This window comes from Periplaneta americana, chromosome 4 (assembly GCF_040183065.1).
Source record: "Periplaneta americana isolate PAMFEO1 chromosome 4, P.americana_PAMFEO1_priV1, whole genome shotgun sequence".
NCBI classification, from domain to species: Eukaryota; Metazoa; Arthropoda; class Insecta; order Blattodea; family Blattidae; genus Periplaneta; species Periplaneta americana.
Window position 1 is genome coordinate 182,242,882 of NC_091120.1, and position 27,718 is coordinate 182,270,599.

The window sequence follows — 27,718 nt, forward strand, 5'->3', positions numbered from 1 at the left end:
AATTATGTAGGACCTATACATAATCATGTAGGTTGTGTTGTAAAATTAGGTGTTTTATTTTATGTTTTATTATTATTGTGTTAAATTGTATTGTGTATTCTTATTGTATTGTGTATAAAATTGTATATGTGTTGTAAATTTTATTATGTATTGTAAATTTTATTGTGTATTGCTTATCATTTTAACTGTGTATTGTTAATATTGTATATACCACTGCCACCGGGTGCTTGCCCACTTGCAGTGTAAATAAATACATACATACATAAAAACACTTCATTGAAAAAAAGAAATAGTTTTATATTCGAATGCAACAAATTAAATTCATGCGAATTTTATTCGTATTAAAGAAAATCTTAATCCTAATCCATCTCCCAAGTTTTATAACTTTATCTCAAAAACCTGTAAATAACTAAATTAATAAAATTATTAATTTTTGTTCTGACGGTTGAAAATCGCTTGCTATGTGTGACGGTCGCAGCGTTCGCGAGACTTCATAACGAGTAATCTCAAACGTCCGTCTCCCTGACCTTGATCACGCAACATTCTGTATGACAGGGGAGTCTACCTGCTGAGCTCCTTTGTTCCAGTGAGTTATTTTTATTAAAAACTGACATGATATTTAAATCAACATTCTGAAATTTTCACAGTGGAATCAATATACCCTAAAGAATTAAACACATGTTTTTGCGTCTGTAAAAATTAATTGCATTTTGTGTTCTATATTTTTTAAAATTATTTTACGGTGGGTAACTATTAAAAAAATTATGTATTTTTTTCAGTTTAAGGGCGTTCATAAACAAGGCTCTCCTTTTTCGAATTGCATTGAATCATTTTTCCATCTTCCTTTACAACTATGAAATCTGCATCGACATGGGGAACTATTAATAATGGAATTCCTCAAGGATCAATATTAAGTCCCCTACTTTTTCTAGTGTTTATAAATGATCTTGCCCCTCTAATAAAAGATGTAGGTCATCCCATATTATTTGCAGATGACACAAGTATAGTAATTACAGCCAATAACTCCAACACATTCCAATCTTCAACAGAGGAAATTCTCTTCAAAATATGTGACTGGTTCTCAGTCAATAAATTAGTATTAACTTGTAACAAAACTAACATAATTCAATTTAAATCCTGTCCAAATTCAACGTCGCAAATTTCTAGCACAATAATTAATAATAGATCCCTATTAGAAACAACAACAACCAAATTTCTTGGCTTAAAAATCGATAATGTGTTAAATTGGAAAAATCATATTAAAGAAATTACCCCCAAACTAAATTCAGCTTGTTTTGCTATTAGACCTATGCAAAAGATAGTAAATATCAATACCTTAAAAACAATATACTTTGCATACTTCCACTCGGTAATGAGTTTTGGAATAATATTCTGGGGAAATTCCACAGATAGTAACAATATATTTCTATTACAAAAAAGAGTAATTATAATAATAGTAGGTGCCAAATCTAGGAAATCGTGTAGGGCTATTTTAAAAAAACTACAAATAATGCCCATGGCTTGTCAGTATACCTTTTCATTAATAATCTTCCTCGTATGTAATCGTGAAAACTTTGTAACTAATTCAACAGTTCATAGCATAAATACACGTCAAAAAAATGACTTTCATACTCCATCGGCAAGTCTATCGTGCTATCAAAAAGGAGTGCGTTATATGGCAGTAAAAATTTTTAATAGCCTCCCTATCGATATAAAAAATGAAACTCAAAACATAACATTATTTAGGGCCAAATTAAAGAAGTACCTAATTTCTCACGCCTTCTATTCTGTAGGTGAATTCATGACATTCAATAACACTTCATGAAATTGATACTAAAACTTTGTGTTGTACTAGACTATATTGCAAATCTCTTCTGTATATACTCCAACTAGACTGTGACTATAAATTAAGATTTTATAATAGTATTAAGTTTTTTGACTTGTTCCATATTCTAGCTGTAAGCAATGTATGAATACCATGGAATGTTAATAAATACAATACAATACAATACATAGTAAGAAAACTTCAATGAATGAAGCCATGTTCTTTGTTAAACCAATATTTTAAATTCTGATTCCTGCCAAACTATGAAAGATATAAATATAGTATTGCTTGAAATTCATATTTAGAACATACAAAATAACCTACTACAATATTTTTAACTTTTCAGACATCATGGTTCAAAAACATACTTTTTTGCATGGAATGACCCAGCTGCTTGTTATGAGGACGACGTGAATATGTTAGGAGAAAATCCACAAACTATTAGAGAAAACACAGGAATTTTACTTGAAGAAAGTAATGAGACAGGTTTGGAAGTAAATCCCGAAAAGACAAAGTATATGATTAATGTCTTTGACCAGAACATAGTACGAAATGGAAATATAAAAATTGAAAATTTATCCTTTGAAGAGGTGGAAAAATTCAGATACCTTAGAAGGTAACAGTAACAAATATAAACGACATTCCGAGAGAAAATCAAAGGCAGAATAACTGTGGGAAATGTCTGCTATTATTTGGTTGAGAAAGTTTTGTCATCTAGTCTGTTTTAAAAGAAATGAAAGTTAGAATTTATAAAATAGTTATATTACCGGTGTTTTGCATGGTTGTGAAACTTGGACTCTAACTTTGAGAGAGGATCAGAGGTTAAGGTTATTCGAGAATAAGGTTCTGAGGAAAATATTTGGGGCTAAGCAGAGCAATGAGTGGGATGAAGTTGCAGGAGAATGTAAAAAGTTACACAATGCAGAACTGCACGCATTGTATTTTTCACCTGACATAATTAAGAACATTAATGCCAGATGTTTGAGATGGGTAGGGCTTATAGTACATTTGGGTGAAACCAGAAATGCATATAAAGTGTTAGTTGGGAGGCTGAAGGGAAAAAGACCTTTGTGGAGGAAGAGACGTAGATAAGAGAATAATATTAAAATGGATTTGAGGAAGGTGGGATATGATGGTAGGGACTGAATTAATCTTGTTCAGGATAGGGACTGATGGCGGGCTTATGTGAGGGTGGCAACGAGCCTCTGGGTTCTCTAAAAGCCATTTGTAAGTATTATTCATTTCACAGTAGAGCATAAATGTTCCCCATATCGTCCACAAAACTGTGTATTATTATTGCCACGCTTTCATGGTTAACATTCGGCAGGTCTTTGAAATTTAATTGCATTATTGTTTTCAATTTCTTATGTCGCTGCTCCAATCACTCGCCTCAATTTCAATATTGCAGCCAATAAGCTGCTTCCATTATTAAATGATACCTACTTGTATAATCCACGTGGACTAAAAGCGAGGTTGCAATGTCTTGTGCTGAGGGCGAACATTAAGGTACATGATTAAAAACTATTATTAAAGAATTATTATTAAGAGTTAAGAATGTCAACATACTCGTTTATAAAACAATAATAATAATAATAATAATAATAATAATAATAATAATAATAATAATAGCCATTTAACAATATAACAAACTAGTGCTTATTCTTATCGAGGAAGTAGACGTGACGTGATGCTTAGAATGAAACCTACAGGGCAACAATCGGTCGGCAGAATTATGTTTTAAAAGCACACCGCACGTTATTGTATGATGCCGACATGTTAACCATGAGAGCGCGGCAATAATACCAGTTTATAACATATGTAATACCTCAAGCTAAATGTTTTTTCATCAACAAAAGAATATACATAATTACATTTATTGTTGATGAATCATGTATGAGAAAAATATTGACTTTATTCAGTGGTATTTATTTATTCACTTAAATTGGCAACATTTTTAAACCACAAAAAAAAAAGTCCCTACTGTAATTCTGGAAATAAGAACTAAAGCTTTACAATAATACTTACGACTATATACAGAGATTAATTTTGTGACCTGTTTCTTCCAATAGAATATTTAGCTGTGACACACATTTAATTTTACTAATGAACTGCCTAAAATTTTAAGAACCAATACAGAAATAATGTACACGGCTATAAAGTGAAATGTCATTATAATGAAAGAAACAATGTTTCATTGACAACTGGTCCTACTGACTGCATGCGAATTAAGGTACGGTCACACGTCGCTACTTTTGCAGCGCTGCAGTACAAAAAACTGCGCAATTCTTGTACTGCAATGTGTGAACAACGGTGCAACCCGAAAAGTAGCGGCTGCCGAACCTGCTGCCCACTACTTTTCCATGCTGCGTACAGCTTAAAAGTAGCGATGTGTGAACAGGGTCCTCAGGGTTGCAGCCGCAGCATTTTTGATATTGGTTTTGTTGGAACTTTTGCTGCGGTTGCAACCAGTGTTACCACCCAAATGTGCCAATGATACTTTTATTGTTTGGATATAGTTTAATATTAAATGTGATGAAAATAAATTATTTGTAACAATTATTAAATACACAACATAGTCTGAGCATAATTGCTGACGATATAATTCATTTTTAAAATTTTTCGTAGCGTAGTTCCAAACAGGAGGGTTGCCAACATTGATTACGTGAATATACTGTTGGTTATCATTTAAGTATATAGGCGTTTTTAAAAGCTATATAGTAAAACTAATGTCAATTTCTGAATACTAGATACGACAGAAAAGTAAATAATAGATAAGGAAGCTTTCGCATGAGTTTCTTAATAATGCGAACATAACCACAAAATGTATATTGAGAAGTCAACACGGAGATGGAAACCTGCAGCATGACTCCGGCTGCAAAAGTAGCGCCTTGTGTGTGAACAGACTCGCAACCTCCAGTTGCAACTTTTGCAGCACTCGGGTTGCGCAGCACGAAAAGTATCGTGCAGTGCGCTACTTTTGACTTACGTGTGAACATGACACGCAACTTTTGCAGCTGCAGTACAAAAGTTGCACTGCAAAAGTAGCGATGTGTGACCGTACCTTTATATTCTGGCTAGTGAGCAGCCCAGATCACTTATAACATAAAACATATTGATCAGCCTTACGGGGTTTCAAGGCAACAATTTTTATCAATTTCACTATGCTGTCATCTAGCGACTGTGAAAGAAGTCACATTATAACTCTCATTTGAATTGCATGGAGCAACTGTACTTCCATCTAGCGGTCGTTACCAATCGACAGTGGCGATCCTGGTGGTTGTTCTCTTCCACATGCTATTGTTTTTAACATGGGGATGGCCAATCTGTTATATATGTGATCAGGGTGAGCAGTCAACAAGAAAATGAGTCACTAAACTGGGGCCAATTGACATTGAAACAAGCTATAGTAGCAGCAAAGAAGTTTATTCACCATAATGAAATTTCATTATAAGAAGCGTACACATATAATAAAATGGTGGAAAGCAGAAAAATATCTCTTCACTTAATATTACATTATTTCTGCTTTTCCTTTTAAAATTGCATTGCACTGTATCTAGATTTTAAGGATGTCTTCCTCTGCAAGACTACTGCCAAATGACACACACTGAGTAGCAAGATGAGGAATGTGACTGGCCATGCCGGACTTCCACTGCCGTCAGGTACTGACACAATGCAGTGAGTGCTTCCACTCATTGCTCTGCTTTCTTGTTGACGTCGAGAGCGGACGTTCAGCGCTGCTGCTGGAGTTGCTCTACCGTCTGCTGCAGTTCTGCGAACTTGGCCTGCAATGTCTTCTCTCTTTCTGTCTGCCTGGTTACGTCCTCTGTCAGTGACTGGGAACAACAACAACAAAATTATCATAAGTAATACCATGAGTGAGTTTCATCTTGTCGATAATTTCACAAGTGCAGAGCGAAGTGAAGCGAAGCGAAAGAAATTATCTTCTACAATATGAGCTCAATATGTAGGAAATATGCTTGTTTATGCGGATGACGTGAATATGATTAGGGAAAACATGGGAATTTTATTGGAAGCAAGTAAAGAGATAGGTTTGGAAGTAAATCCCGAAAAGACAAAGTATATGATTATGTCTCGTGACGAGAATATTGTACGAAATGGAAATATACAAATTGGAAATTTATCTTTTGAAGAGGTGGAGAAGTTCAAATATCTTGGAGCAACAGTAACAAACGTATATGACACTCAGGAGGAAATTAAACACAGAATAAATATGGGAAATGCGTGTTATTATTCAGATGAGAAACTTTTATCATCCAGTCTGCTGTCAAAAAATCTGAAAGTTAGAATTTATAAAACGGTTATATTACCGGTTGTTCTATATGGTTGTGAAACTTGGACTCTCACTTTGAGAGAGGAACATAGGTTAAGGGTGTTTGAGAATAAGGTGCTTAGGAAAATATTTGGGGCTAAGACGGATGAAGTTACAGGAGAATGGAGAAAGTTACACAACGCAGAACTGCATGCATTGTATTCTTCACCTGACATAATTAGGAACATTAAATTCAGACGTTTGAGATGGGCAGGGTATGTAGCACGTATGGGCGAATCCAGAAATGCATATAGAGTGTTAGTTGGGAGGCCGGAGGGAAAAAGACCTTTAGGGAGGCCGAGACGTAGATGGGAAGATAATATTAAAATGGATTTGGGGGAGGTGAGATATGATGATAGAGGCTGGATTAATCTCGCTCAGGATAGGGACCAATGGCGGGCTTAGGTGAGGGCGGCAATGAACCTCCGGGTTCCTTAAAAGCAGTAAGTAAGTAAGTAAGCTATAAGAAAACCTCGGTTGATCGAGTTTTAAACGATGCGCGTTCATGTGCTGCTCGAAAACTGTGAGAAAGGTGCGAGATTGTTTGTGTGGAGGAAAGCGAATCTTTTCCTCCTTTACTGCAGTTAACAGACATAGACAACAGCGCACTAGCGGCCAAAGAAAGAAGCAGAGTTTTAAAGCAATTAAATGAACGGATAGGGAGGAGATCCTCCTCTGAATCAGCGCATGGGCAGGAAATAGAAACCGACTGGTCGCGCAGCAAGCTCGCTACCGCTGCCATTTAACGATGTTGCATTCAACCAGACTATAACACATCTAGGAGGAGGCACAATAAAAACAGTTTGAATGCAAAGCTATGAATGAAAGACACCATAAAAACTTTTTTTTTTGCAAATCTAGTCTTTCAGGTAAGGCTCCCTGTAAAGCAGATTTGAATCATTGCAAGGGAAAAATTGTTCCGGGGCCGGGTATCGATCCTGGGACCTCTGGTTGAACGTACCAGAGGTCCCAGGATCGATACCTGGCCCCGGAACAATTTTTCCCTTGAAATTATTCAACTTTTTTTTTAATTATAAATCAAAATTATTATTCATTGCACTTTATATAGGCTACTATTCATGGTTTGAAACTTTCAAGGATATTTGAAAATTAATTTTGGGTTTATATAAAACAAAGAGGAAGTAGTTAGTTCTACGTTAGTATCACAGATCTTTTGGCCCCTGAAATTCACTTCAATTCATTGTCTACTAGACAGGGCAACAGCCAAGTTGTCAGTTTTGTACAAATATATTCAAATTGAAAGTAGATACTCCAAACTACATTATTTTTAACATAAAAAATTAATCGGCGACCGGCAGCTTTGAACAATAATGATAGTATGACTTTACAAGAACTGACATTCTTCAAAAGCATGTGATACTGAAGTTGTAAAATGTATATGTGGCAACACATACCACGTAGATGGGTGCAGTGTTCTCACTTTCCTCAGATTATTTCCCATTCCCATTTCCATAAAACGGTTCCGATTACGTGTTAGTAGCTATAATCTCTTCCAACACGTGTGATGCTGTAGTGTGCTCGAAAAATGCTGTGAGGTTGTGAATTTCATTGTGATTGTTAACTTGTGCAATTATTCAACAATGAATGGAAGTGGAAACATAATATATTTTGAAAAATTTGGGAAACTTAGTTTATGAGAACAGATTATTGCTATACAGAAGAGAAGGCCAACCCCTACACTACCTGGTCTTACATGTATGCATGTAGGCTAATTTGTAGCATGTTTCATTCAAGAAGGTGTCATTTCGTGCTGTTAACTTCTTTCCTCCTCTTAAGAAATACGCAGGAGCCGCCACTGTCATAAGTAATACCATGAGTGAGTTTCATCTTGTCGATAATTTCACAGTGCAGAGCGAAGTGAGTCGAGAGAAATGATCTTCTACAATACAACGAGTGCTGATAGTTTTCCGGTAATTTAATTGACTTTAACGAATGTTTGTCGTCATGATAATTATTTCGGGACTGGAGGTCGAGCAATAATTATCTAATGACAGCAAACATGAGGATAATTATTTTCACGAATTGTATTCAGCAAGATAATTCCAATGCAAAGAACTGAAATTCTGAACAATTAAACATTCGAGGTTATAATAATAACAAAGTCTAGTATACACAGTCACGAAGCTCAATATGTAGAGCTGAGACGAGATGTTATGGCACCAACCTGCGCTAAGTTTTAAATTGCCGGCCAGCAGGGTAGAGGAGTGGGGGTTGTTTGGGTTACGGTTCTCAAGCTCAGAGCGGCAGGCATATCTGTTTCATCTCTTTCTAAAAACATTCGTCTTACCTCAGTATCACCACTTTCCTACTCAAGAGTCCGAAGGTGCCTAATGAAATCACACCCGCTATTCCATCTTAATATTCTTATTCTCCGTCCGAATCAGACTGATCTGTGCTGGAATCAGATGTCCCTAAGTTTATGGAAATGTTCTCCAAAATACTGTCCATAACGTGCTCACTTTCAATGTATCTGTTCTCTACTTTCTTCACATAATCATACACTGATATCCATTTTTGGAAGAAGCGATTGCAGAGTCGGTCTCTGCTTATGTGTAGACTTCTTAGGACTTCCTCATCAAAACTGTCTACAGCTGCAACATTCTTCTTCTTCGGCTGTGATTTTTCCGGACTGGAGAAAGAATTTGCTGTTCCTGCCTCAATATTTTTCCCTTCTTTCTTGATTCTTGCCAAATTTCGCTTTGAAATACCAGTGGCAGCCAATACTCTTGCACACACGCTTTTCAATGGAATTGGTATTCCATTTACAACCTCTTCTGACATGAATTTCCATACATTGTATGCTATTTTATGTCCTTGACTATGAACTACTCTATGATTTCACACCTTAGACAATGCCATAATGAGGGAGCTCAGAAGGACAATGTTTTCAGTATTAGCAATAGCGGTAGTAGCAGAACGATCTGAACACTCGGAATGCTAGTAACCAACTGACCCAACACCCCTCCAGTTGAGTGTGAGGGCGAGTCCAAGCAAACGAACTAAAATGAGTCTCTCGTGCTGGTGCCATAACTTCTCGTCCGGGCTCTACGAAATATGTATCCATAGTTGCTAACCACTAGGATCGCTACTATCACCTCATCATAGACAATGCGAAATAATACCTGCACAGTCTATTGTTCCTAGTACCCTCATCAACTCAAGCTTCGAGACTGTATATACTAGACTGTGACAATAAGATCCAGAAAAACAGTCGAATCAAAGCAGAGATGATAAAAATAAGACGCCTTGGAATAAAAACAATTGAATATTTGAGGTTACAACAACACTTATTTTGAACTTTTTATCATTGCTTATCTATTACTTTCAACATGTTTAATTTTATTGTAAACATTTTTACTTATAGTAATTAACTGTACAATTATTGTAACTAATTATTGTTGCATGTTGAGACTGCTTCATTGCTGATAAATTCCAGTAATTTAATTGACTTTAACGAATATTTGTTGTCATGATAATTATTTCGAGACTGGAGGTCGAGCAATAATTATCTAATGACAGCAAACATGAGTTTAAAAAGCGAAATTAAATTACCTCAAGATAATTATTTTCACGAATTGTATTCAGCAAGATAATGCCAATGCAAACAACTGTAATTCTGAACAATTAAACATTCGATTTTTTTTTTATTCGGTTATTTTACGACGCTGTATCAACATCTAGGTTATTTAGCGTCTGAATGAAATGAAGGTGATAATGCCGGCGAAATGAGTCCGGGGTCCTGCACCGAAAGATACCCAGCATTTGCTCGTATTGGGTTGAGGGAAAACCCCGGAAAAAAACCTCAACCAGGTAACTTGCCCCGACCGGGATTCGAACCCGGGCCACCTGGTTTCGCAGCCAGACGCCAAAACATTCGAGGTTATAATAATAACACAGTCTAGTATATACAGTCACGAAGCTCAATATGAACGAAATATGCATCCATAGATAGTTGCTAACCACTAGGATCGCTACTATCGCCTCATCACAGACAATGCGAAATAGTACCTGCACAGTCTATTGTCCCTAGTACCCTCATCAACTCAAGCTTCGTCACGAACTGGATCATCTTTATTCTTGAAATAACTATCAAAACTTGCTTATTCCATAACCTTCTTTCTTTGATCAGGTGCGAGATTGTGAGAATGTTAGTCAACTAGGAGAAAAGTACTGGTGCATGATCTGACAAATACAATTAGCAGAATTTTGACAATAATCAAAGGTGATAATAACTGAAGCTCCAGTCTACATGAATTAATTTACAATCAAATCCTCGACTTTATACACTATGGTTTACACATACCTCCAGTCTGCGAGGGATGGCAGCCATTTCTTGACGCTGAAGGAATCGGAATGTCGAGAGTTCGAGCTGGGCTTGTTCAATCTGCTCATACAGGTCATGCAGCTGCTTGATAAGAGCCTGTGCTCGTGACTGCAAGCAAAGTTAATGCAAAATTAACACAAATTCAGTAAACATTTCATACGTGCTTCCTCTACAAGTAATTAGCATTATTTCTGATGAGTGTATTTTTGGGTCCTTGCAACATGACACACACCTAAAAACATCCACATTTTACAGCCACAAATCAGCTCTATCACAAGAGAAAGCAAGAAATGAAAAACTTATCTGTATGTTCTATTATTGAGAACTAGGATGAATCACAAGCAACATTTTAATCTGAGAATGAACACAAAAAAGAGAAGGAGCTTGGAATGTTAATTTACATCTTAAACTTACTATACAGGGCATATCAAAAGTCCTGTAACACTTTCAATATTTTATGCTCGACTATGCCGAAATGTAGTAATTATACACCTGGTAGCAGTCCTTTAATGCATGTCATTAAAGTACAACTATTCATTAAAGTTCAGGTTTTCGATTATTCTCGGATATGCAATCGAAAGACAACGAGGGAAACGTCGCGGAGGCTGGAAATCCAATACTGTCGCAGAAGGTTACGTTCTGTTACTATAATAATTAGCGTTAATTGTAAATAATATTCAAATAAATTCAATTTGTCATCTCGTTTTTCAATTCTAAATCAATTTCCAGGTTATATCAAAATTAGTTCATGTTGCATTACATCAAGGTCAATGACATTATTGTTCCTCGGAAAAAATCAATTATTTTCGCATCTGTGCACATCTCACAATTTAAGAGCTATGAACAAGGTCACTTCCTATCTTCTGTCAGTTACAAATAAAATGAATACTTCTGAATAATTTCAAGTTAGAAATATGGTCGAGCATAAAAAGTCGTATGAAACTTGCCTATAATGGTAATTAAGACACTCGTATGAAAATTATGAAACTCACTTGCTCTCGTTTCATAAACAAACATACTCGCGTCTTAATTACTATCATTATAGGCTCGTTGCATAATGTACTATTATTACACAAAAAACTACTAATGATAGCACTTTCAAACACATGTCAGTTTAAAGTCAAACTCTCAAAGTTATTCAGCCGCTTAATTTTCAGCGACGAAGCGACATTCCATACGAGTGGGAAAATTTACAAGCACAACTGTCGTGTTTGGGGTACACAGAAACCTCACAGAATCATTGAACATGAGCGAGATTCACCAAAGGTGAATGTTTTCTGCGTGTTGTCACAACGAAAACTGTACAGACCTTTCTTCTTCATTGAGGCTACTGTGACTGGACATTCATATCTGGACATGTTGGAGCAATGGTTGGTGCCTCAACTTAGACAAGATCTCGATGACGATTTCATCTTTCAGCAAGATGGGGCTCTGCCACATTTCCACAATGCAGTTCGTGCTTACCTGAATATGGAGATGTCTGATCGTTGGATAGGATGTGCTGGAGTAAGGGACAGATGTTTCATGACATGGCCACCAAGGTCACCCGATATGACTGCATGTGACTTTTTTCTATGGGAGTACCTAAAGGACCGTGTGTTTGTACCGCCTTTGCCACATGATTTAGAGGAACTAAAAACCAGAATTCGAGAAGATGCCGCCACGATCACGGAGGATATGTTGAAGAGTTTGATTATCGTTTGGACATCTGCCAAGTCACTCATGGTTCACACACTGAATCTCTGTAAGGTGTAAACAGAACTTTGAGAGTTTGACTTTAAACTGACGTGTGTTTGAAAGTGCTATCATTAGTAGTTTTTGTGTAATAAAATATTGAAAGTGTTACCGACTTTTGATATGCCCTGTATATTACAAGAATAAAAGACAGACCTGATAACCTCCTGTCAGGATTTTTAGCTTTTTCTCCATCTTAGCAGCTCTCTTTGCTTCACGTGTCATGTGTCCTCGATTCTGTTCAAGTCGTTTTTCTTGTGATTCTAGACGGTCTTTTTTACTGGCCAAGTTGGCACGTGTGTACCGATTTTGACTTGGAAGGAAAAGCACCTATTTTATGGAGACAAAATAAAACATTAATAAAATTATCAAAGCCAGAAAAAATTATTTCAATCCCAGTTAACATTTCATAACACTCTGATATTAATTTAATATAAGTCTGATAAAGTATATAAAGTTTACAGGTCAGACTTAAATTTCGTTCTCTGCCACCTTATAAGACCAGCATACCTGTGCAAGGCACTCCTCCCACACTTGAGTATAAGATTCCAAGGAGAGGTCTCCGTGCCCCATGCCTTGTTTCACCACTTCCATTTCCTTCTGCAACAACTCATGTGCCTGCAAAAATGTAACACAATGTCTTCATATTACCATGTAGTTCCAGAGCAAACATAAATATGTTGCTGAAATGTTTAAGATGACAATAACAATGATGGTGGTGGTGGTGGTGGTGGTGGTGGTGTTCAGGCACTAAAAGTTAAGAATGATTACTTGTATATTAGAGTGAATGTGGTGTCATTGAAGGGTTTTCAGGCCTGATTCACAAGATTCCGAAATGTAACAAAAGAGAACTTTCTCTATATTTTTTCCACCTAACCAAATTATTGTTTTCTTCACTCCCTTGTTTACATACTCAAAAGTTGCACATGTATTACTCATTCAATATTCTCATTAGCCAACATTCATACTGGTTACGAAACAAGTGCTGACGAATATTATATTCTGGGAAAGTTACTGATTTAATCTAAATTGTCACAGTGCTACTTGCTCTGCATGGGGTTGATGTATGCATATCATTTTAAAACAGTTATTGTTGTCTGAGGGAAACTTTTCATTGCACCTCAAAAGCAAAGTTTTTTTTTTGGTCTCCAATCATTAATTATTTAAAAAATTCTTACCACAGGCACAAAAATAAGGTGTTACAAAACAATAATTCTCCCCCATTTTAATATACGGAGTAGAAACATAGATTTCAACAAAGAAGGCAGAGACAGCACTAAAAATCTTTTAAAAGAAAATATCGAGAAAGATTTTTGACCCCATTCAAGACAATGGACAGTGGCGAATTAGGAAGAAAAGAGAAATAATAAGCCTGTATCTGGAACCAGGTGTTGTAACAGTAGTTAAAAGTAGAAGACTGAACTGGTTAGGACAACTAATAAGAAGAGTAGAACAATTCTTGATGAATGTTGCTTGTAAAGAACTACCGGGTGGAAGGAGATCTTTGGGACGATCCAGATTCCGTTGAAATGATCAGGTAAAGGAATCTGGAATGAATAGGAGAAAACAGGACTATGGTGGAAGACAGAGAAGCCTGAAGGAAAATTGTGACTGAGACTGTAAACAAGGTTTACAACTTCCCAATTCGGCACGCAGGAGAATAGCAATGTTGGAATGTGGTAGGTCTAGCAGTAGGGGAGAAATTATGGTGAGAATAGCAAAATTTTGGTTTAGAATTTTATAAATGGAAGGAAACGAGATTGTTAAGATTTGTTACAGATATTTGGTAAGAAATCGCAATAAAATAAATTGGGCTAACACTTTAAAAAATGAACTTGACAAGATTGGACTGGGACAACTGTGGAGAGATAATAATGAAAGTGAAAATAATGTTTTGAATATTATAAGACAAAGTTGTAACAATATAGAAAACCAACTAAAGTTTAGTTACATGAATGACAAAACTTCACAACAATATTACAGAAAAGTTAAAACTGTCTGGAGTCAAGAACCATATATAATGATAGGTTGTTGTTGTTTTCTAATGCCAGGCGTTTGACAATAAAGTCATTTGACTTCTTGCACTCCAATATTTTTCAAAGACATTATCATGACCAGCCACTGAAGCACAGATTTTGAGGTGTTCCGAATCCATTTCTTGGTTTGAGTTGCACAATGGGCAGTTAGGGGATTGATATATTCCAATTCTATGCAGGTGTTTAGCCAAACAATAATGGCCTGTTGCCAATCTAAATGCAGCTACAGACGATTTTCGTGGTAAATCGGAAATTAACTGTGGATTATGACTCAGAGAGTTCCATTTTTTCCCTTGGGATTGTGTTATCAAATTTTGTTTGTTGAAGTCTAAGTATGTAGATTTAATAAATTTTTCACAGAGTAATACGTAGATTTAGTAACAGGTCTGTAAGTAATAGTGCTGCCCTTCTTTGCTAGTGCATCCGCATTCTCGTTTCCCAGGATTCCACAATGGGACGGTATCCATTGGAATACAATTCTTTTATTGAGTGATATTAATTGAGAGAGCATTTTAGTTATTTCTGCTGTTTGAGATGAAGGTATGTGTTTAGAGACTATTGATAGAATAGCTGCTTTGGAGTCTGACAATATAACTGCATTCTTAAATTTATTGATGTGGCATAGAAGATTCCTGTGACTTTCACTTATTGCAATGATTTCTCCATCAAAACTTGTTGTTCCATATCCAAGAGACCCATAAAGTGAGAAGAGACAGCACGTAACACCTGCACCGGCACCTTGTTCTCTGGAGATAAGGATCCGTCCGTGTATAAATGAAGCCAGTTTTTTGGAGGGTACCTAACATCAATTGTCTCTAAAGACAATTGTTTCAGTATTTCAGAGTTTACTTCTGATTTCAGTATTTCTTCTGTTAAATTTTGATTATATTCTATACTTAATAGAGTTAAAGGGTTTGGTTTAATTTGCAAGTTTTCTTTTAAATTTGGGATATTGATTTTCTGTTTTAATTCTTGAACAATGGATATGAAACTTTTTTGAGTTTTCAGTCTACAGAGAGGACTGTATGAATGCTAATTGTTTCCTGGTAATCTGAAAAGTTTTTCATTTTAATCAGTGCTTTTTCTTCTATTGTCATTTTGATGCTGTTAATATTAGTGAGGAATCTCATAGAATCTATTGGAGTTGTTTTGATTCCACCAGTAATGAGCCTGAGAGCTTGGTTTTGAACATATTCTATTTCGTTTATGAAAGGTGATGTAATTAAAATTTCTTCGCAGTATGTCAGCACTGGCTGTATAAACATTTTGTATGTAGTGTTCAAAGTATTCCTAGAGCATCCCCATTTCTTTCCTGCTAGTCTTTTTAGAAGGGAGAATCTTTTACGAGCTTTTTCGGAAATGTATTTCAAATGTTTGCTCCATGTTAACTTGTTATCGAAAATAACTCCAAGATATTTGGATTCATAAGTCCTAGGAAGGTGCCGGCCATTGTATTGGATATTGAATTCTCTTTCTTTTTTACCAAGTGAAAATATTTGGTAGTTACTTTTGCTTAAATTGAGTGTCATCAAATTTGATGTATTCCTTTCATGTAGTTGAGTTAGAGCTTTAAGAGCAGAATTTTGAATTTTGTCTCTATGTCTTTAAGATCTGGAAGTCCACAAAACTATATCATCTGCAAATAGTACTGTTTTCATGTTTGATTCCTCTAATAGGGAGGGTGTCATTTATATAAATATTGAATAAAGTTGTGCTGAGGACAGCGCCCTGAGGTAGACCTCGATATGTTTGTCTGTAACTAGAAAGTGAGTTATTGAATTTAGTGGCAATGAATAGTTGACTAAGGAATTCTGATATCCATCTGAACATATTGCTGGAGATACCTAATTTCTGGAGTTTTAGTAATAATTTATTTCTCCAAACAGAGTCATATGCTAGCTGAAAGTCAATAAATATTGCCAAGGTATCTTCTTTCTTGTTAAAACTGTCTTTTATTTCTTGGCCGAGGCGTATGACTTGTTCATTGGTAGAGTGTAGTTGTCGAAAGCCGGCTTGTCTTGGTGATAAAAGATTTTGGGATTCTAAATATCAAGTTAATCTGTTGGAGATCATGGACTCCATGGTTTTTGCTATCATGCTTAATAGTGCTATTGGTCGATAACTATTAACATCATGTTGTTAAAAATGTTTGAACATGTCTGGGCAAGTCTTTGTACATTTCCAGGTCATTTTGTACAGACTGTAAAATTTTTCCTTTGTCAGAAGAGAGCCAATTGTTGATCCATAGGTTTATAAAATGAGACTTTACTGAAGAAAAAAAAAAATCAATCTTCTTAATGTATCCAGCTGTTTGCTGACAACATAAAGTCCACTATAGTCCACTGTAGTCTATTCAGTTGTTGTTTTTCATGAGAAATGAGGAGTATTTTGATCGGTGTTCATAATAGATGCCTGTTGCTAGTAGCCAGAGGTGGGGTGTAGTCAATATATACTGCAGGGCTGTGTCTTCTGCAACTGGTAATGATGATTTTAATTTACTTCTTTTGTGGTTTATGGATAGAAGAATGTGTTCCAGATCTTCATCATGATTATTACACCACAGACAAGTAGGATTATCAGAAATGTGAAATCGGTGTAGGTACAATTGAGTGGCAATGTGACCTGTTCTGGTCTTATTAAAAATGTTTGAACATGTCTGGGCAAGTTTTTGTACATTTCCAGGTCATTTGGTTTCTTTTGTACAGGCTGTAAAATTTTTCCTTTGTCAGAAGAGAGCCAATTGTTGATCCATAGATTTGTAAAATGAGACTTTACTGAAGCAAAAGCACTGGATAGAGATATCACTTGAAGAGGTCTTGATTGCAAATATGTTGCCTGTTTTGCAATATTATCGACTTTCTCGTTTCCAGGTATAACACAATGACTAGGTATCCATTGAAATGTTATTTCCTTTTGGAGTTCTTTTAGTTTACTTAGTTGTTTCTGAATTGGAATAATTCTATGTGCATATAGGTTTGGTACATATTTAATTATATTAAATATAGCCCCCTTGGAGTCGGTAAGTATGCAAATAGATTTGTCAGAAATTTGAGTAACACACTGAAGAGCAGCATCAATAGCTAGTAATTCAGTGTCAAGACTGGAGGAGGATGAACATGGTATGAAATAACTTTCTTGATATTTTGGAATATAATAACCTGCTCCTGATAAATAAATAAATAAATAAATAAAAATAAAAAAAATAAACCTTTTAAGGTTTAATGTGCCATAGTGATTGATTGAAGGAAACAATATAGTGTGTGGTTCGCGATTCTCTGACTTTGCTATGTCTGTAAACTCCCCATTTTATTTTTAACAACGTAATCATTGTTTCGAAGACAAGAACTCCTACTTGCAAAGTAATTTGGACTAAGACTACGCACCAGAGTGAGCTGATCCTGAGAATAAGACTCGTATGGATGCTGCTCCAGGTAAGCCAAATGTTGCGCCTGGCTGGTCACTTGGCCTCTCTTCTTGGTATCCGCTGGCACTACAGGAGGTGAGTACACTGCATCATAATGGAGCATTGTCACCATTTCCCTTTTGATAAGTTCTTCAGCCTGAAACAGTTCCACAAGTTATGCAAAATTAAAGCTATATATTTCATAACAAACTGATGTACTGGTGAAAATAAACAATTACAAGTGACTGACCTTCTGCAGCTCTGTGAGTGGCGGATCTGTGTGTGGTGGACGCAGGACGGCCATGTTGGTTTCTGCTGGTCGTGGCAGGTCCCTCTGTACAGGCTGGGAACGACTCTTCATTTCCAGTTCACCTGCTCAGTCACAATCATACTAATTACATATATATATAAAAAAGGTAAAGGTATCCCCGTAACATGCCATGAAGGCACTTGGGGGGCATGGAGGTAGAGCCCCATGCTTTCCATGACCTCGGCACTAGAATGAGGTGGTGTGGTCGGCACCACGCTCTGACCGCCTTTCACCTCTTTCTTATTTTTCGTCTATTCATTTTCACCATGGATAACACAGAATAATTAACTACACTAATCCAATTTTCTTGATTAACACTGACCAACAATAAAGTGTTATCCACGTTAAAACTCATATATCCATTTTTCACAAAAAAAAATTTTGCATTTATTAAAAACAACCCGGTACTCAATTTTATAGGAGGCTGAGTGAACCTCGGGGCCGTTCTGAAAGTTTGGCAACGAGAAAAAATCCTGTCACCACCTGGGATCGAACCCCGGACCTTCCAGTCCGTAGCCAGCTGCTCTACCAACTGAGCTACCCGGCCGCCAATTACATATATAAGTATTTAAAAACGGAATATGGTATCCAGTATTAATTATTGTTGTTGTTTGCTAATGCTGAATTTCTGACAATGAAATTATTAATTCTCTTGCTCTCCAGTATTTCTCACTCAATGACGCCAAGTTGATAGTGGCTGGGCAGTGTTGAAGATGATTTTGATCCATTTCCTCTTGAAGATCACATAAAGGGCAGAGTGGTGAAGGAGATATTCCAATCCTGTGCAGATGCTAGGCCAAGCAGTCGTGGCCCGAAAACAGTCTAAAAATTGCAACTGCATTCTTCCATGGGTATCCAGGGACGTTTTGGGTTGAGACAGATTCCCACCTTTTATTTTTGGAAATTTGGAGATGTTGATTTGTTATAATTTTGTGGTATTGTGAAGTAATTATTATTTTTGCTTTATAATAGAATAATTGTGTAGCAGGTTTTTGAATAGTACCACAGTGTTAATTAAATTTATTTACAATTGCCTTTGGAGAGTTTTCAAAGCTACTGCTTTTTATTTCGAAAGAAAGTGAAATAATTGAAGAGTCCACTGCAAGAATGATGGATGTCACTTTCTTGTCGAAAATGAACCAAGACTGTCAATGCATAGCTTAAGACATATAGAATGTACATACAGAGTTATATGGCATTAACACTGATTGTCATTGTCCAGTAATGATCGGAAAATCACAGTTAAGCTTTGAGTGCTGAGCATTTCAAACTTTCAACTGCTTCTCCTGCAAAATGTATTCCAAATGACATCCATCATTCTTGCAGCATACTGAGTAATTACTACTACCACAGTGCCCAGCACTGTTTACATTCTGGTACTTCACTGACAACTCTGTCATCACGTAGTGTGATAATGATGTTGCCTGACAAAATATGTTTGTCTTGGACTACCCAACTACTGTTACAATTTGTGAACTAAATTCTGAAACCCACTGTATATAAATTGTTCAATCCAAGTTGAACTGACACCATTAATAAAACGCTATTCTATGGACTAAGGCGTAACATTGCAATATGGAGAAAAATCGCGTAAAAATCTAATGAGATGAAGATATACAGTATTTTACTTACGTTTGGCTTTCAAGTCCGCAATATATCTCGCATCCACGTCAGCCTGGTCCTCTATGCTGTTGCCAGGTTCAACAGGTGTCTCCATCTCCTCCTCAGATTCCGGCACCACAATCTCATAGTCGTTGCGTGGAGCAGGCAGAGAATTCAGCCCCGAGCGAAGCTGTTCCTTCAGCTGAAAAAGTAATTGTTCTATATTCACAAATTTTCAAACTGAAGTCATTATGCATACTAATCTCCAACATTATGCTCTTGCCTGTGCTGACTCCTGAAAAAATGAGCTGTGATTAACATGAATTTTGACATAAACACTTAAATCTTTTTTTAAGAAATAAAATGACTGTTTACACCAAAAATCTTTACCCAAGCAATTATAACTATACACATGACAATTGTTATTTGCGTTGGCAATCCTTTCCATGAAAAAAAAAAAAAAAAAAAAAAAAATTCTGCATGGTAACCTTCTGAACCAATCAGAACATAACATTTTCTATCAGCTACTGCTACTTTATGGAGTACTGCTCTGTTGTCAGTTTGCTAAATGCTGTGTTACATTGTGTTGCTACTGTATGCATAGTTTGTGAGTTAGACTTATAAATAACACAGGTTTGCAATGAAAAAACTTAAAAAAAAAATTTAGTTCTCCTGAAGCCAGAAATTACATTAAAAATGGCACTTCATGCACCATTTTTACAGAAAACTATATTTTACGTTTTATAGTATTAATATATTGGTGATTTTGCTCCATTCATAACACCATGCTCTAATATAAAATTTCGTATTAACCTGTTGATGAGCATCAGAAACATAATCTAGAATGCTGTGTGATGTGAAAAGTGAAAATTCTGAAGAGTTTACCACTTTGAACTAAATGATTTAATAAGAGATTTAGGGTTACCCAAGGAAAAAGCTGAGCTCTCATGGTCCAGGTTAAAAGAAATGAATTTGCTGGCACCAGGAACATTTCTTCATTGGTACAGGACTGAGAGGATAAAAAGAAAGGAGGGAGTACTTCAAGCCAAATATGCTTGAAATCGGTGCGACGGATATGACGTCAAAATATATCTTTTACACCCCATAATCCACTGCGAAATACCGCCAATTGCCAAATATTAAATTGCTACTCTCGGTTTTGGTCATACATGAACGGATTAGAATGGATGTGGAAGTAACAGGACTACTAGCAGATTATTATATCAATGTATGTTTCACTGTATATTTATTAAGAGTGTTACGGTTGTGACATGGATTGAACATTTCATTTCCACATTCTTTCTCTTATCAAGAAGGATGTTGCCATTCCTTCATATGTTAAAGCATAGGGTGGGACATATCAACGGACATGTTCTACAGTTGAGCCGAACAGAATATTAGCTTATTTATAGTGCAGGGAAATGCACTATCACCTTTATTTTTTAACTTCGCTTTAGAATATGCCATTAGGAAAGTTCAGGATAACAGGCAGGGTTTGGAATTGAACGGGTTACATCAGCTTCTTGTCTATGCAGATGACGTGAATATGTTAGGAGAAAATCCACAAACGATTAGGGAAAACACGGAAATTTTACTTGAAGCAAGTAAAGCGATCGGTTTGGAAGTAAATCCCGAAAAGACAAAGTATATGATTATGTCTCGTGACCAGAATATTGTACGAAATGGAAATATAAAAATTGGAGATTTATCTTTTGAAGAGGTGGAGAAGTTCAAATATCTTGGAGCAACAGTAACAAATATAAATGACACTCGGGAGGAAATTAAACGCAGAATAAATATGGGAAATGCCTGTTATTATTCGGTTGAGAAGCTTTTATCATCTAGTCTGCTGTCAAAAAATCTGAAAGTTAGAATTTATAAAACAGTTATATTACCGGTTGTTCTGTATGGTTGTGAAACTTGGACTCTCACTCTGAGAGAGGAACATAGGTTAAGGGTGTTTGAGAATAAGGTGCTTAGGAAAGTATTTGGGGCTAAGAGGGATGAAGTTACAGGAGAATGGAGAAAGTTACACAACGCAGAACTGCACGCATTGTATTCTTCACCTGACATAATTAGGAACATAAAATCCAGACGTTTGCGATGGGCAGGGCATGTAGCACATATGGGCGAATCCAGAAATGCATATAGTGTTAGTTGGGAGACCGGAGGGAAAAAGACCTTTGGGGAGGCCGAGACGTAGATGGGAGGATAATATTAAAATGGATTTGAGGGAGGTGGGATATGATGATAGAGACTGGATTAATCTTGCACAGGATAGGGACCAATGGCGGGCTTATGTGAGGGCGGCAATGAACCTTCGGGTTCCTTAAAAGCCATTTGTAAGTAAGTATAAAAAAATAACTCCTGCTGAACTTGAGTACACTTCTGAAATATTCACAACACGAAACAATTTGTAATAGTAATAATATGAACAAAACAGCTGATAAACACACTGGAAAAAGAGATGAACAATTGGTAATTTGACGGCCATGCTAGTACACCTTTTTGGTTCCACCGTTTCAAGCTTATGGCCCGGGATTGGAATAGGAGTAAAGAAGAGGAATTTACTCCGTACTTTTCCCTTAGTATACTGCAGTGATATTCTTGGTTTGATACAAAAGTTTAATGTTCAGTATGAAGTGGATGAATGGAGACTTTGATCGATTCCTCCAAAATGAGTCTGAAGGCAGTACTTTTGCACAATGGCAACAAGTTTGCTTCGTTACCTGCTGGTCATTTAGTACACCTTAAAGATACTTATGGAAATCTTGAACTGGTTCTTAAAAAGATAAAATATAAAGATCATAACTGGATGATTTGTGGAGATTTAAGAGAATTGTGCATGCTTCTTAGTCAGGAGGCTGGATATACTAAGTTTCCATATTACCTCTGTGAATGGAACAACTGAACAAGAAGCAGTCATTAGGAACAAAAACACTGGCCACAAAGAACATCTCTTGAAGCTCACACAAGGGAAAAAGCAACAAAGGCAACTTCACCATGAAGAGAGACTAAAGCATTTGACTAAATGTGAGTTGTTAATTATGACAATACAATAGTTTCTGTTAATATTTCCCACAGGACATGTTACACTTCATCACTTTTCCATATTAAATTCAATAACGCTACATTCACATTGCTAAAGGAGCCAATGTATGTTGCGGAAAAATGGTACGTGATAGAGAAAATCTGAGCGCAATTTTGTATTCAGCACCCCAAGAAACTATAAATGTAGCATAAATTATGAAAATCTGGCTTTCAGGTAAAGCTCCCTGTGAAGCAGACTTGAATAATTTTTAGGGAAAAAAATTGTTCCAGGGCCGGGTATCCATCCCAGGACCTTTCGCTTAGTGCACGAATGCTCTACTGACTGAGCTACCCAGGAACTACACCCGACACCGTCCCAATTTTTCTCTTTATAACCACACAACTCAAGAGGGCTGCCAAGGCACTATAAACCCAACTATGAGTGCACACAAACCCTGTGTGACTTGAATTGTGGTTGTCTGTTAACGTATCTACAGTGATGTAAATATTATGCAAATCTGACTTACAGGTCAAGCTTCTTGTGAAGCAGACTTGAATAATTTTTAGAAAAGTTTTTATGATCCTTAATTTTGCAGGGCTGTGCAACTTATAGCGCTGGTGTGGCATGTTGAAAAAAAGACGTCAGGAGAATGATAACTAGGCCTGTGACATTGGAGCATGTGTACAGTGAAAGAAAGCCAACTCACTCCAGGATATACACAGAGTACGCAGCACCACTCCGTCTTGTACGGTACAGTCTGCAGAAGAGAATAATACACACATCTCTGTGAATGGCGTCTAACCTCCTCTGCTGTTCGGGCATGGCAAGTGATGTATACAATCTTTCTGTATGTTTTTTTTTCAACGTAGTTACTGCCTTTAACATATTGGATGCTGCATCGGTAACAATCAGAAGTACCTTGTCACGCTCTATACCTGATGGCCATAATAATTGTATTGCATGTTGAAAAACCCCCACATATTGTAGAATGTTCACAGCATTTATCACATCACCGACAGTAGGTGTGATCCAGCAGGACCTTCCGGATCCAGACCCCCAACAATCACATTAACTACACGCTGCCCAACAGCATCCGTCATCTCATCAATTGACACACAGATGTGTTGGTTTGTTAGTTTACATCTGATCTCAGTAATGCATGTGTTGTAAATTTTCTCAACATAATACTTCAGTAACGTAGTCTGATGTGGAATTTCTCTTCCAGTGTATTTCTGTAAAAACTTGCGGAACGCCATATTTGCGAGTTTGTTAAATGGTTTGTCGGCAGGTATAAATGCCTTACACATGTCTTCATAAAATGTTGAATTTAATATACGGTCCTTCTGCACATTTCCTGTTCCAGCCGTTTGTGTTTCATTGTACTTACATGCCTTTGAACATTATATTCCTTGTTTTTAGCAGGCGTAATGCTGACATTACAAAGTTTACAATACAGATTGTTATTTAGAATGCAAAATACATCTGTACCATACTGTGAAACTAAATATTGTAGTTTCCAAGACGTGTTTCTTTCCTTCTGAGCTATACTGTGGAGCGCACTACACTTCACGACAGTTTGTAATACACTTGAATGAACTGTACCGCGGCGGTTGTGTTGTCTCCGTACACACATACGCTTACGTACTCCGTGTATATCCTGTAGTGAATTGGCTTCCATTCGCTGTACACATGCTCCAATGTCACAGGCCTAATGATAACTCGTGGAGTGAGAGAGAATCCTTTGCGTAAAGGCATAGTGTTAAATAGTCAGGTGTCAGAATTGGTGTGAAGGACTCATCAGCTGTGTAGTGGACACTGTAACAACATCGCATCTCTTGTTACCAACATTACGCAAGCTGTCACATGTATAGTTACAACAGTTTGGGTAAAGATGTGTTCGCGTCTATGTATTCTTCAAATTCTACCATTTGATATTGGTTTCATTAAAATATCGCATTTCCCATTGAAGACCTCCCTTTGTAAAGCTAAGATTTGTCTTCCATATAGTGGGTGGACATGGAGGAGCTTGGAAATAAAACTGAATCAACTTATAATTTGCATACCTGGCGTTGATAGTTATGGAGTGCTTGAGGTGTGTCTCCCACATCCAGACCTTCTTCCGGGTTGATGCTCAGCTTATCACGAATGGGTGTTGGAGTAACACCACCACGGCTGCCATCTAGACTGGGTGTATGGAAACCTCCACCAGCTGGAGTGCGAGGTGCTGCAAGCAAACAGATTTCTTTAACTGTCTTAAATGATTATATCAATACATAACACAAGCTGAAAAAGGTGTAATGTGTCTAACTTGAGCAGTCTACTTTCAAAGTACTTTATCTTTCATTCCAGCCAGAGTCATTGATAAATAACTTCACCTTTTGGTTTATCTCTATTCCACCTCTCTATTTAAAATTTTAAAACAGCTGTCCTAAAAATACAATTGAGGACCATTCTTGCAAAACTTGCTAACTGAAAAAACTAAATTTTACAGGACAGACAAAACACTACAGTAAGCAAGTTTTGCTGTAACTCTGACTTATAGCAGAAAGCAAGTTTTGAAAAAACGATCACACTTTGACACACTACAATGAAGAGAAATAACCCAATTTTACTAAGATGCCTTGAACATCATGTAGAGGCCTGCCTTATGTTAACGAATTGATCAAAATCTAAATTTTGTAAATTTTGCAGTTGGCAAGTTTTGCAAAAACGGTCCTCAATTGTGAATAATTAGTCGCATATTAGAAGGAATTCTCCTACATGGTTAATAATAAGATATTACATTAAAATCACTATATACAGTAGACCTACAATTATCGAAATGCCAAATATGAATATATCAATGGACTGAAGCTTTCTTGCAATCTTCTTCCTGTAAGATCATTTTAATATAACCCGTTGTAGCCATACTGGCTGCAACAAGACAGAAACTGATGGTCACGTATTGGGATTCTGCAGGAAAAGCAAGCTGCTATGGAAGCAACAGACATCATAGAGTGAGGACAAGTATGCAGAAGTCTTAAAACATCTTGGTTGAGAAGTTCATGAAGAGGTTCATTGCATTTTGGCTGCAGATTCAAACAGGCGCACAGACATCATAGCCATTGACAGGGTTAAGGATAAGGCCATGGTATAAGATCCAACCATCCGCTCTGAGAGAAAACTCTCACAAGCGGATGAGGTCAACAAAGAAAAATAAGAAATATATTAATCATGCCTACCTTTCCTCTCTTCTAAATATAACATACCTTTTAATCAGTGGGTCACCAGAGGTATGTTATTTGGAGCGAGAGGTTCCCTTCCACAGTCTACCTACCAACTATTGGTGAAATTAAAGTTCAAGGTCTTTCAAATTCAAAACATCTTATTTCAAATTCTTAGGGACTCTTTACATATCATTCAATATCATTTATATTTTCAAGAAAGATAATTTTTTCAATATGACATTTTGGCATCAAGCAAATCAAGTTTTTTTTTAAATTAACTAAGGACTTAAAAAAAAAACGTAACTTCTCTGTATTCAGGGCCCTTGTGGTCACCCTCACTGGACAACTGACGATTTAATCAAATCCTTCTCTCTTGATCGTCAATTATCTGGATCAATTTTCAGGAAATTTATAAATTCTTTATTCAGTACCGTTCTTTATTCCATAACACTGCACAGTATGTTGCAGAACCTATTCACTCCTGTTCGACTGTTTTGTGTGGTTGCTAGGCTTAAAATCGCAGTTTACATGTGATTTCCATACAAAAGATAAATTGGAAATCCTATTTCTGGCCCCATCATCTGTGAAAAAGCGAAAATGTTTGCTGTTTTTCATTTCTGACCCAATTATCTGAATTTCTGTATATCTGAATCATGCCAATCCCCAATTAGTCCAGATAATTGGAGTTCTACTGTATAGTATATTATACAAACCATCACTGCGCTGGCTCCTGAATGGGGTTGCCAGCACTGTGTTGGGTGTGGTGACCACATCACGTTGAGGAGTCATGCCAGAGAAATCCGAGCTGTGCAGAGGAGTATTCAGTCCTCCTTTAAGGGGCGTGTCCACGTGGGTAAGTGCCATCATGTTCTGTGCCTCCTGCAAGATTCTGTCAGTGGTGGGTGCAGGTGTGCGGGGTGTACGCGTGCCCCCAGCAGGAGTAAGGGAATAGTCTGCCAGGAGGGCATCTGATGGCTGTTGTCCACCCTCAGTTGCCACTTCACGGGCGGCCTCACTCGCACGTCCCAGTTTCACAACTTGTTGTAATTCCTGCAAGCAAAATAAATTCATACTGAACTCAGCAACATCTCATGACATTAAAAATAGCTATGCAGTCATCAGTCATCGCAAATTTCTCTCATTTCGGTTTAAATATGAAACATGGAAAGGAGAATAAATAAATAAATAAATAAATAAATAAATAAATAAATAAATAAATAAGTAAATAAGTAAGTAAATAAATACATAAATAAATACATAAATAAATAAATACATAAATAAATACATAAATAAATAAATACATAAATAAATAAATAAATAAATAAATAAATCAATCAATCAATCAATCAATCAATCAATCAATCAATCAATCAATCTTTTTAATGTATTCAGCTGTTTGCTGACAACATAAAGTCCACTGTAGTCTATTCAGTTCTTGTTTTTTATGAGAAATGAGGAGTATTTTGATCGGTGTTCATTATAGATGCCTATTGCTAGTAGCCAGAGGTGGGGTGTAGTCAATATATGCTGCAGAGCTATGTCTTCTGCAACTACTGTCGGTGACTCAAGAGAAGACGAGAGCGGAATGAGGAGGAAGGGATGTGAACAGATAACGTAAGACAACACGAGCAATATTTGTACTGCAGTAAGCGGAAACATTAGGTCTCCTCCTGTTCAACTTAGCTTTAATTTCCATACGCATTGTTACTCATGTTTCCTGCACGAGTAATAACCTGGCTACTGGGATGCTTATCTGAGCGATGTTTATAATCATCAACAGCGATAGTCAAGAAGGTCACATTCTTTCCGCTCGTCTTCTCCTGAGTAACGGACAATAGTACTGATGATTTTAATTTACTTCTTTTGTGGTTTATGGATGGACAGTATAGAAGAATG

The 27,718-nt window shown here is 36.7% G+C and overlaps 1 protein-coding gene across 1 annotated transcript in view; it reads right to left on the reverse strand.

The window, feature by feature from the left end:
* Positions 1–3,790: 3,790 nt before the first annotated feature.
* The window catches only part of Cdc5 (cell division cycle protein 21), a 46,113-nt gene continuing 22,185 nt past the window's right edge, over positions 3,791–27,718 (reverse strand). Inside the window, exons 6-14 of the mRNA XM_069824459.1 lie at positions 26,536–26,872; positions 24,680–24,840; positions 19,616–19,787; positions 17,924–18,045; positions 17,654–17,830; positions 12,745–12,852; positions 12,391–12,564; positions 10,480–10,608; positions 3,791–5,658 (exon numbers count right to left, since the gene is read on the reverse strand). Of these exons, the coding sequence (XP_069680560.1) occupies positions 5,554–5,658; positions 10,480–10,608; positions 12,391–12,564; positions 12,745–12,852; positions 17,654–17,830; positions 17,924–18,045; positions 19,616–19,787; positions 24,680–24,840; positions 26,536–26,872 (1,485 nt within the window). The 3' untranslated portion in view covers positions 3,791–5,553. The remainder of the gene's footprint in view (positions 5,659–10,479; positions 10,609–12,390; positions 12,565–12,744; positions 12,853–17,653; positions 17,831–17,923; positions 18,046–19,615; positions 19,788–24,679; positions 24,841–26,535; positions 26,873–27,718) is intronic.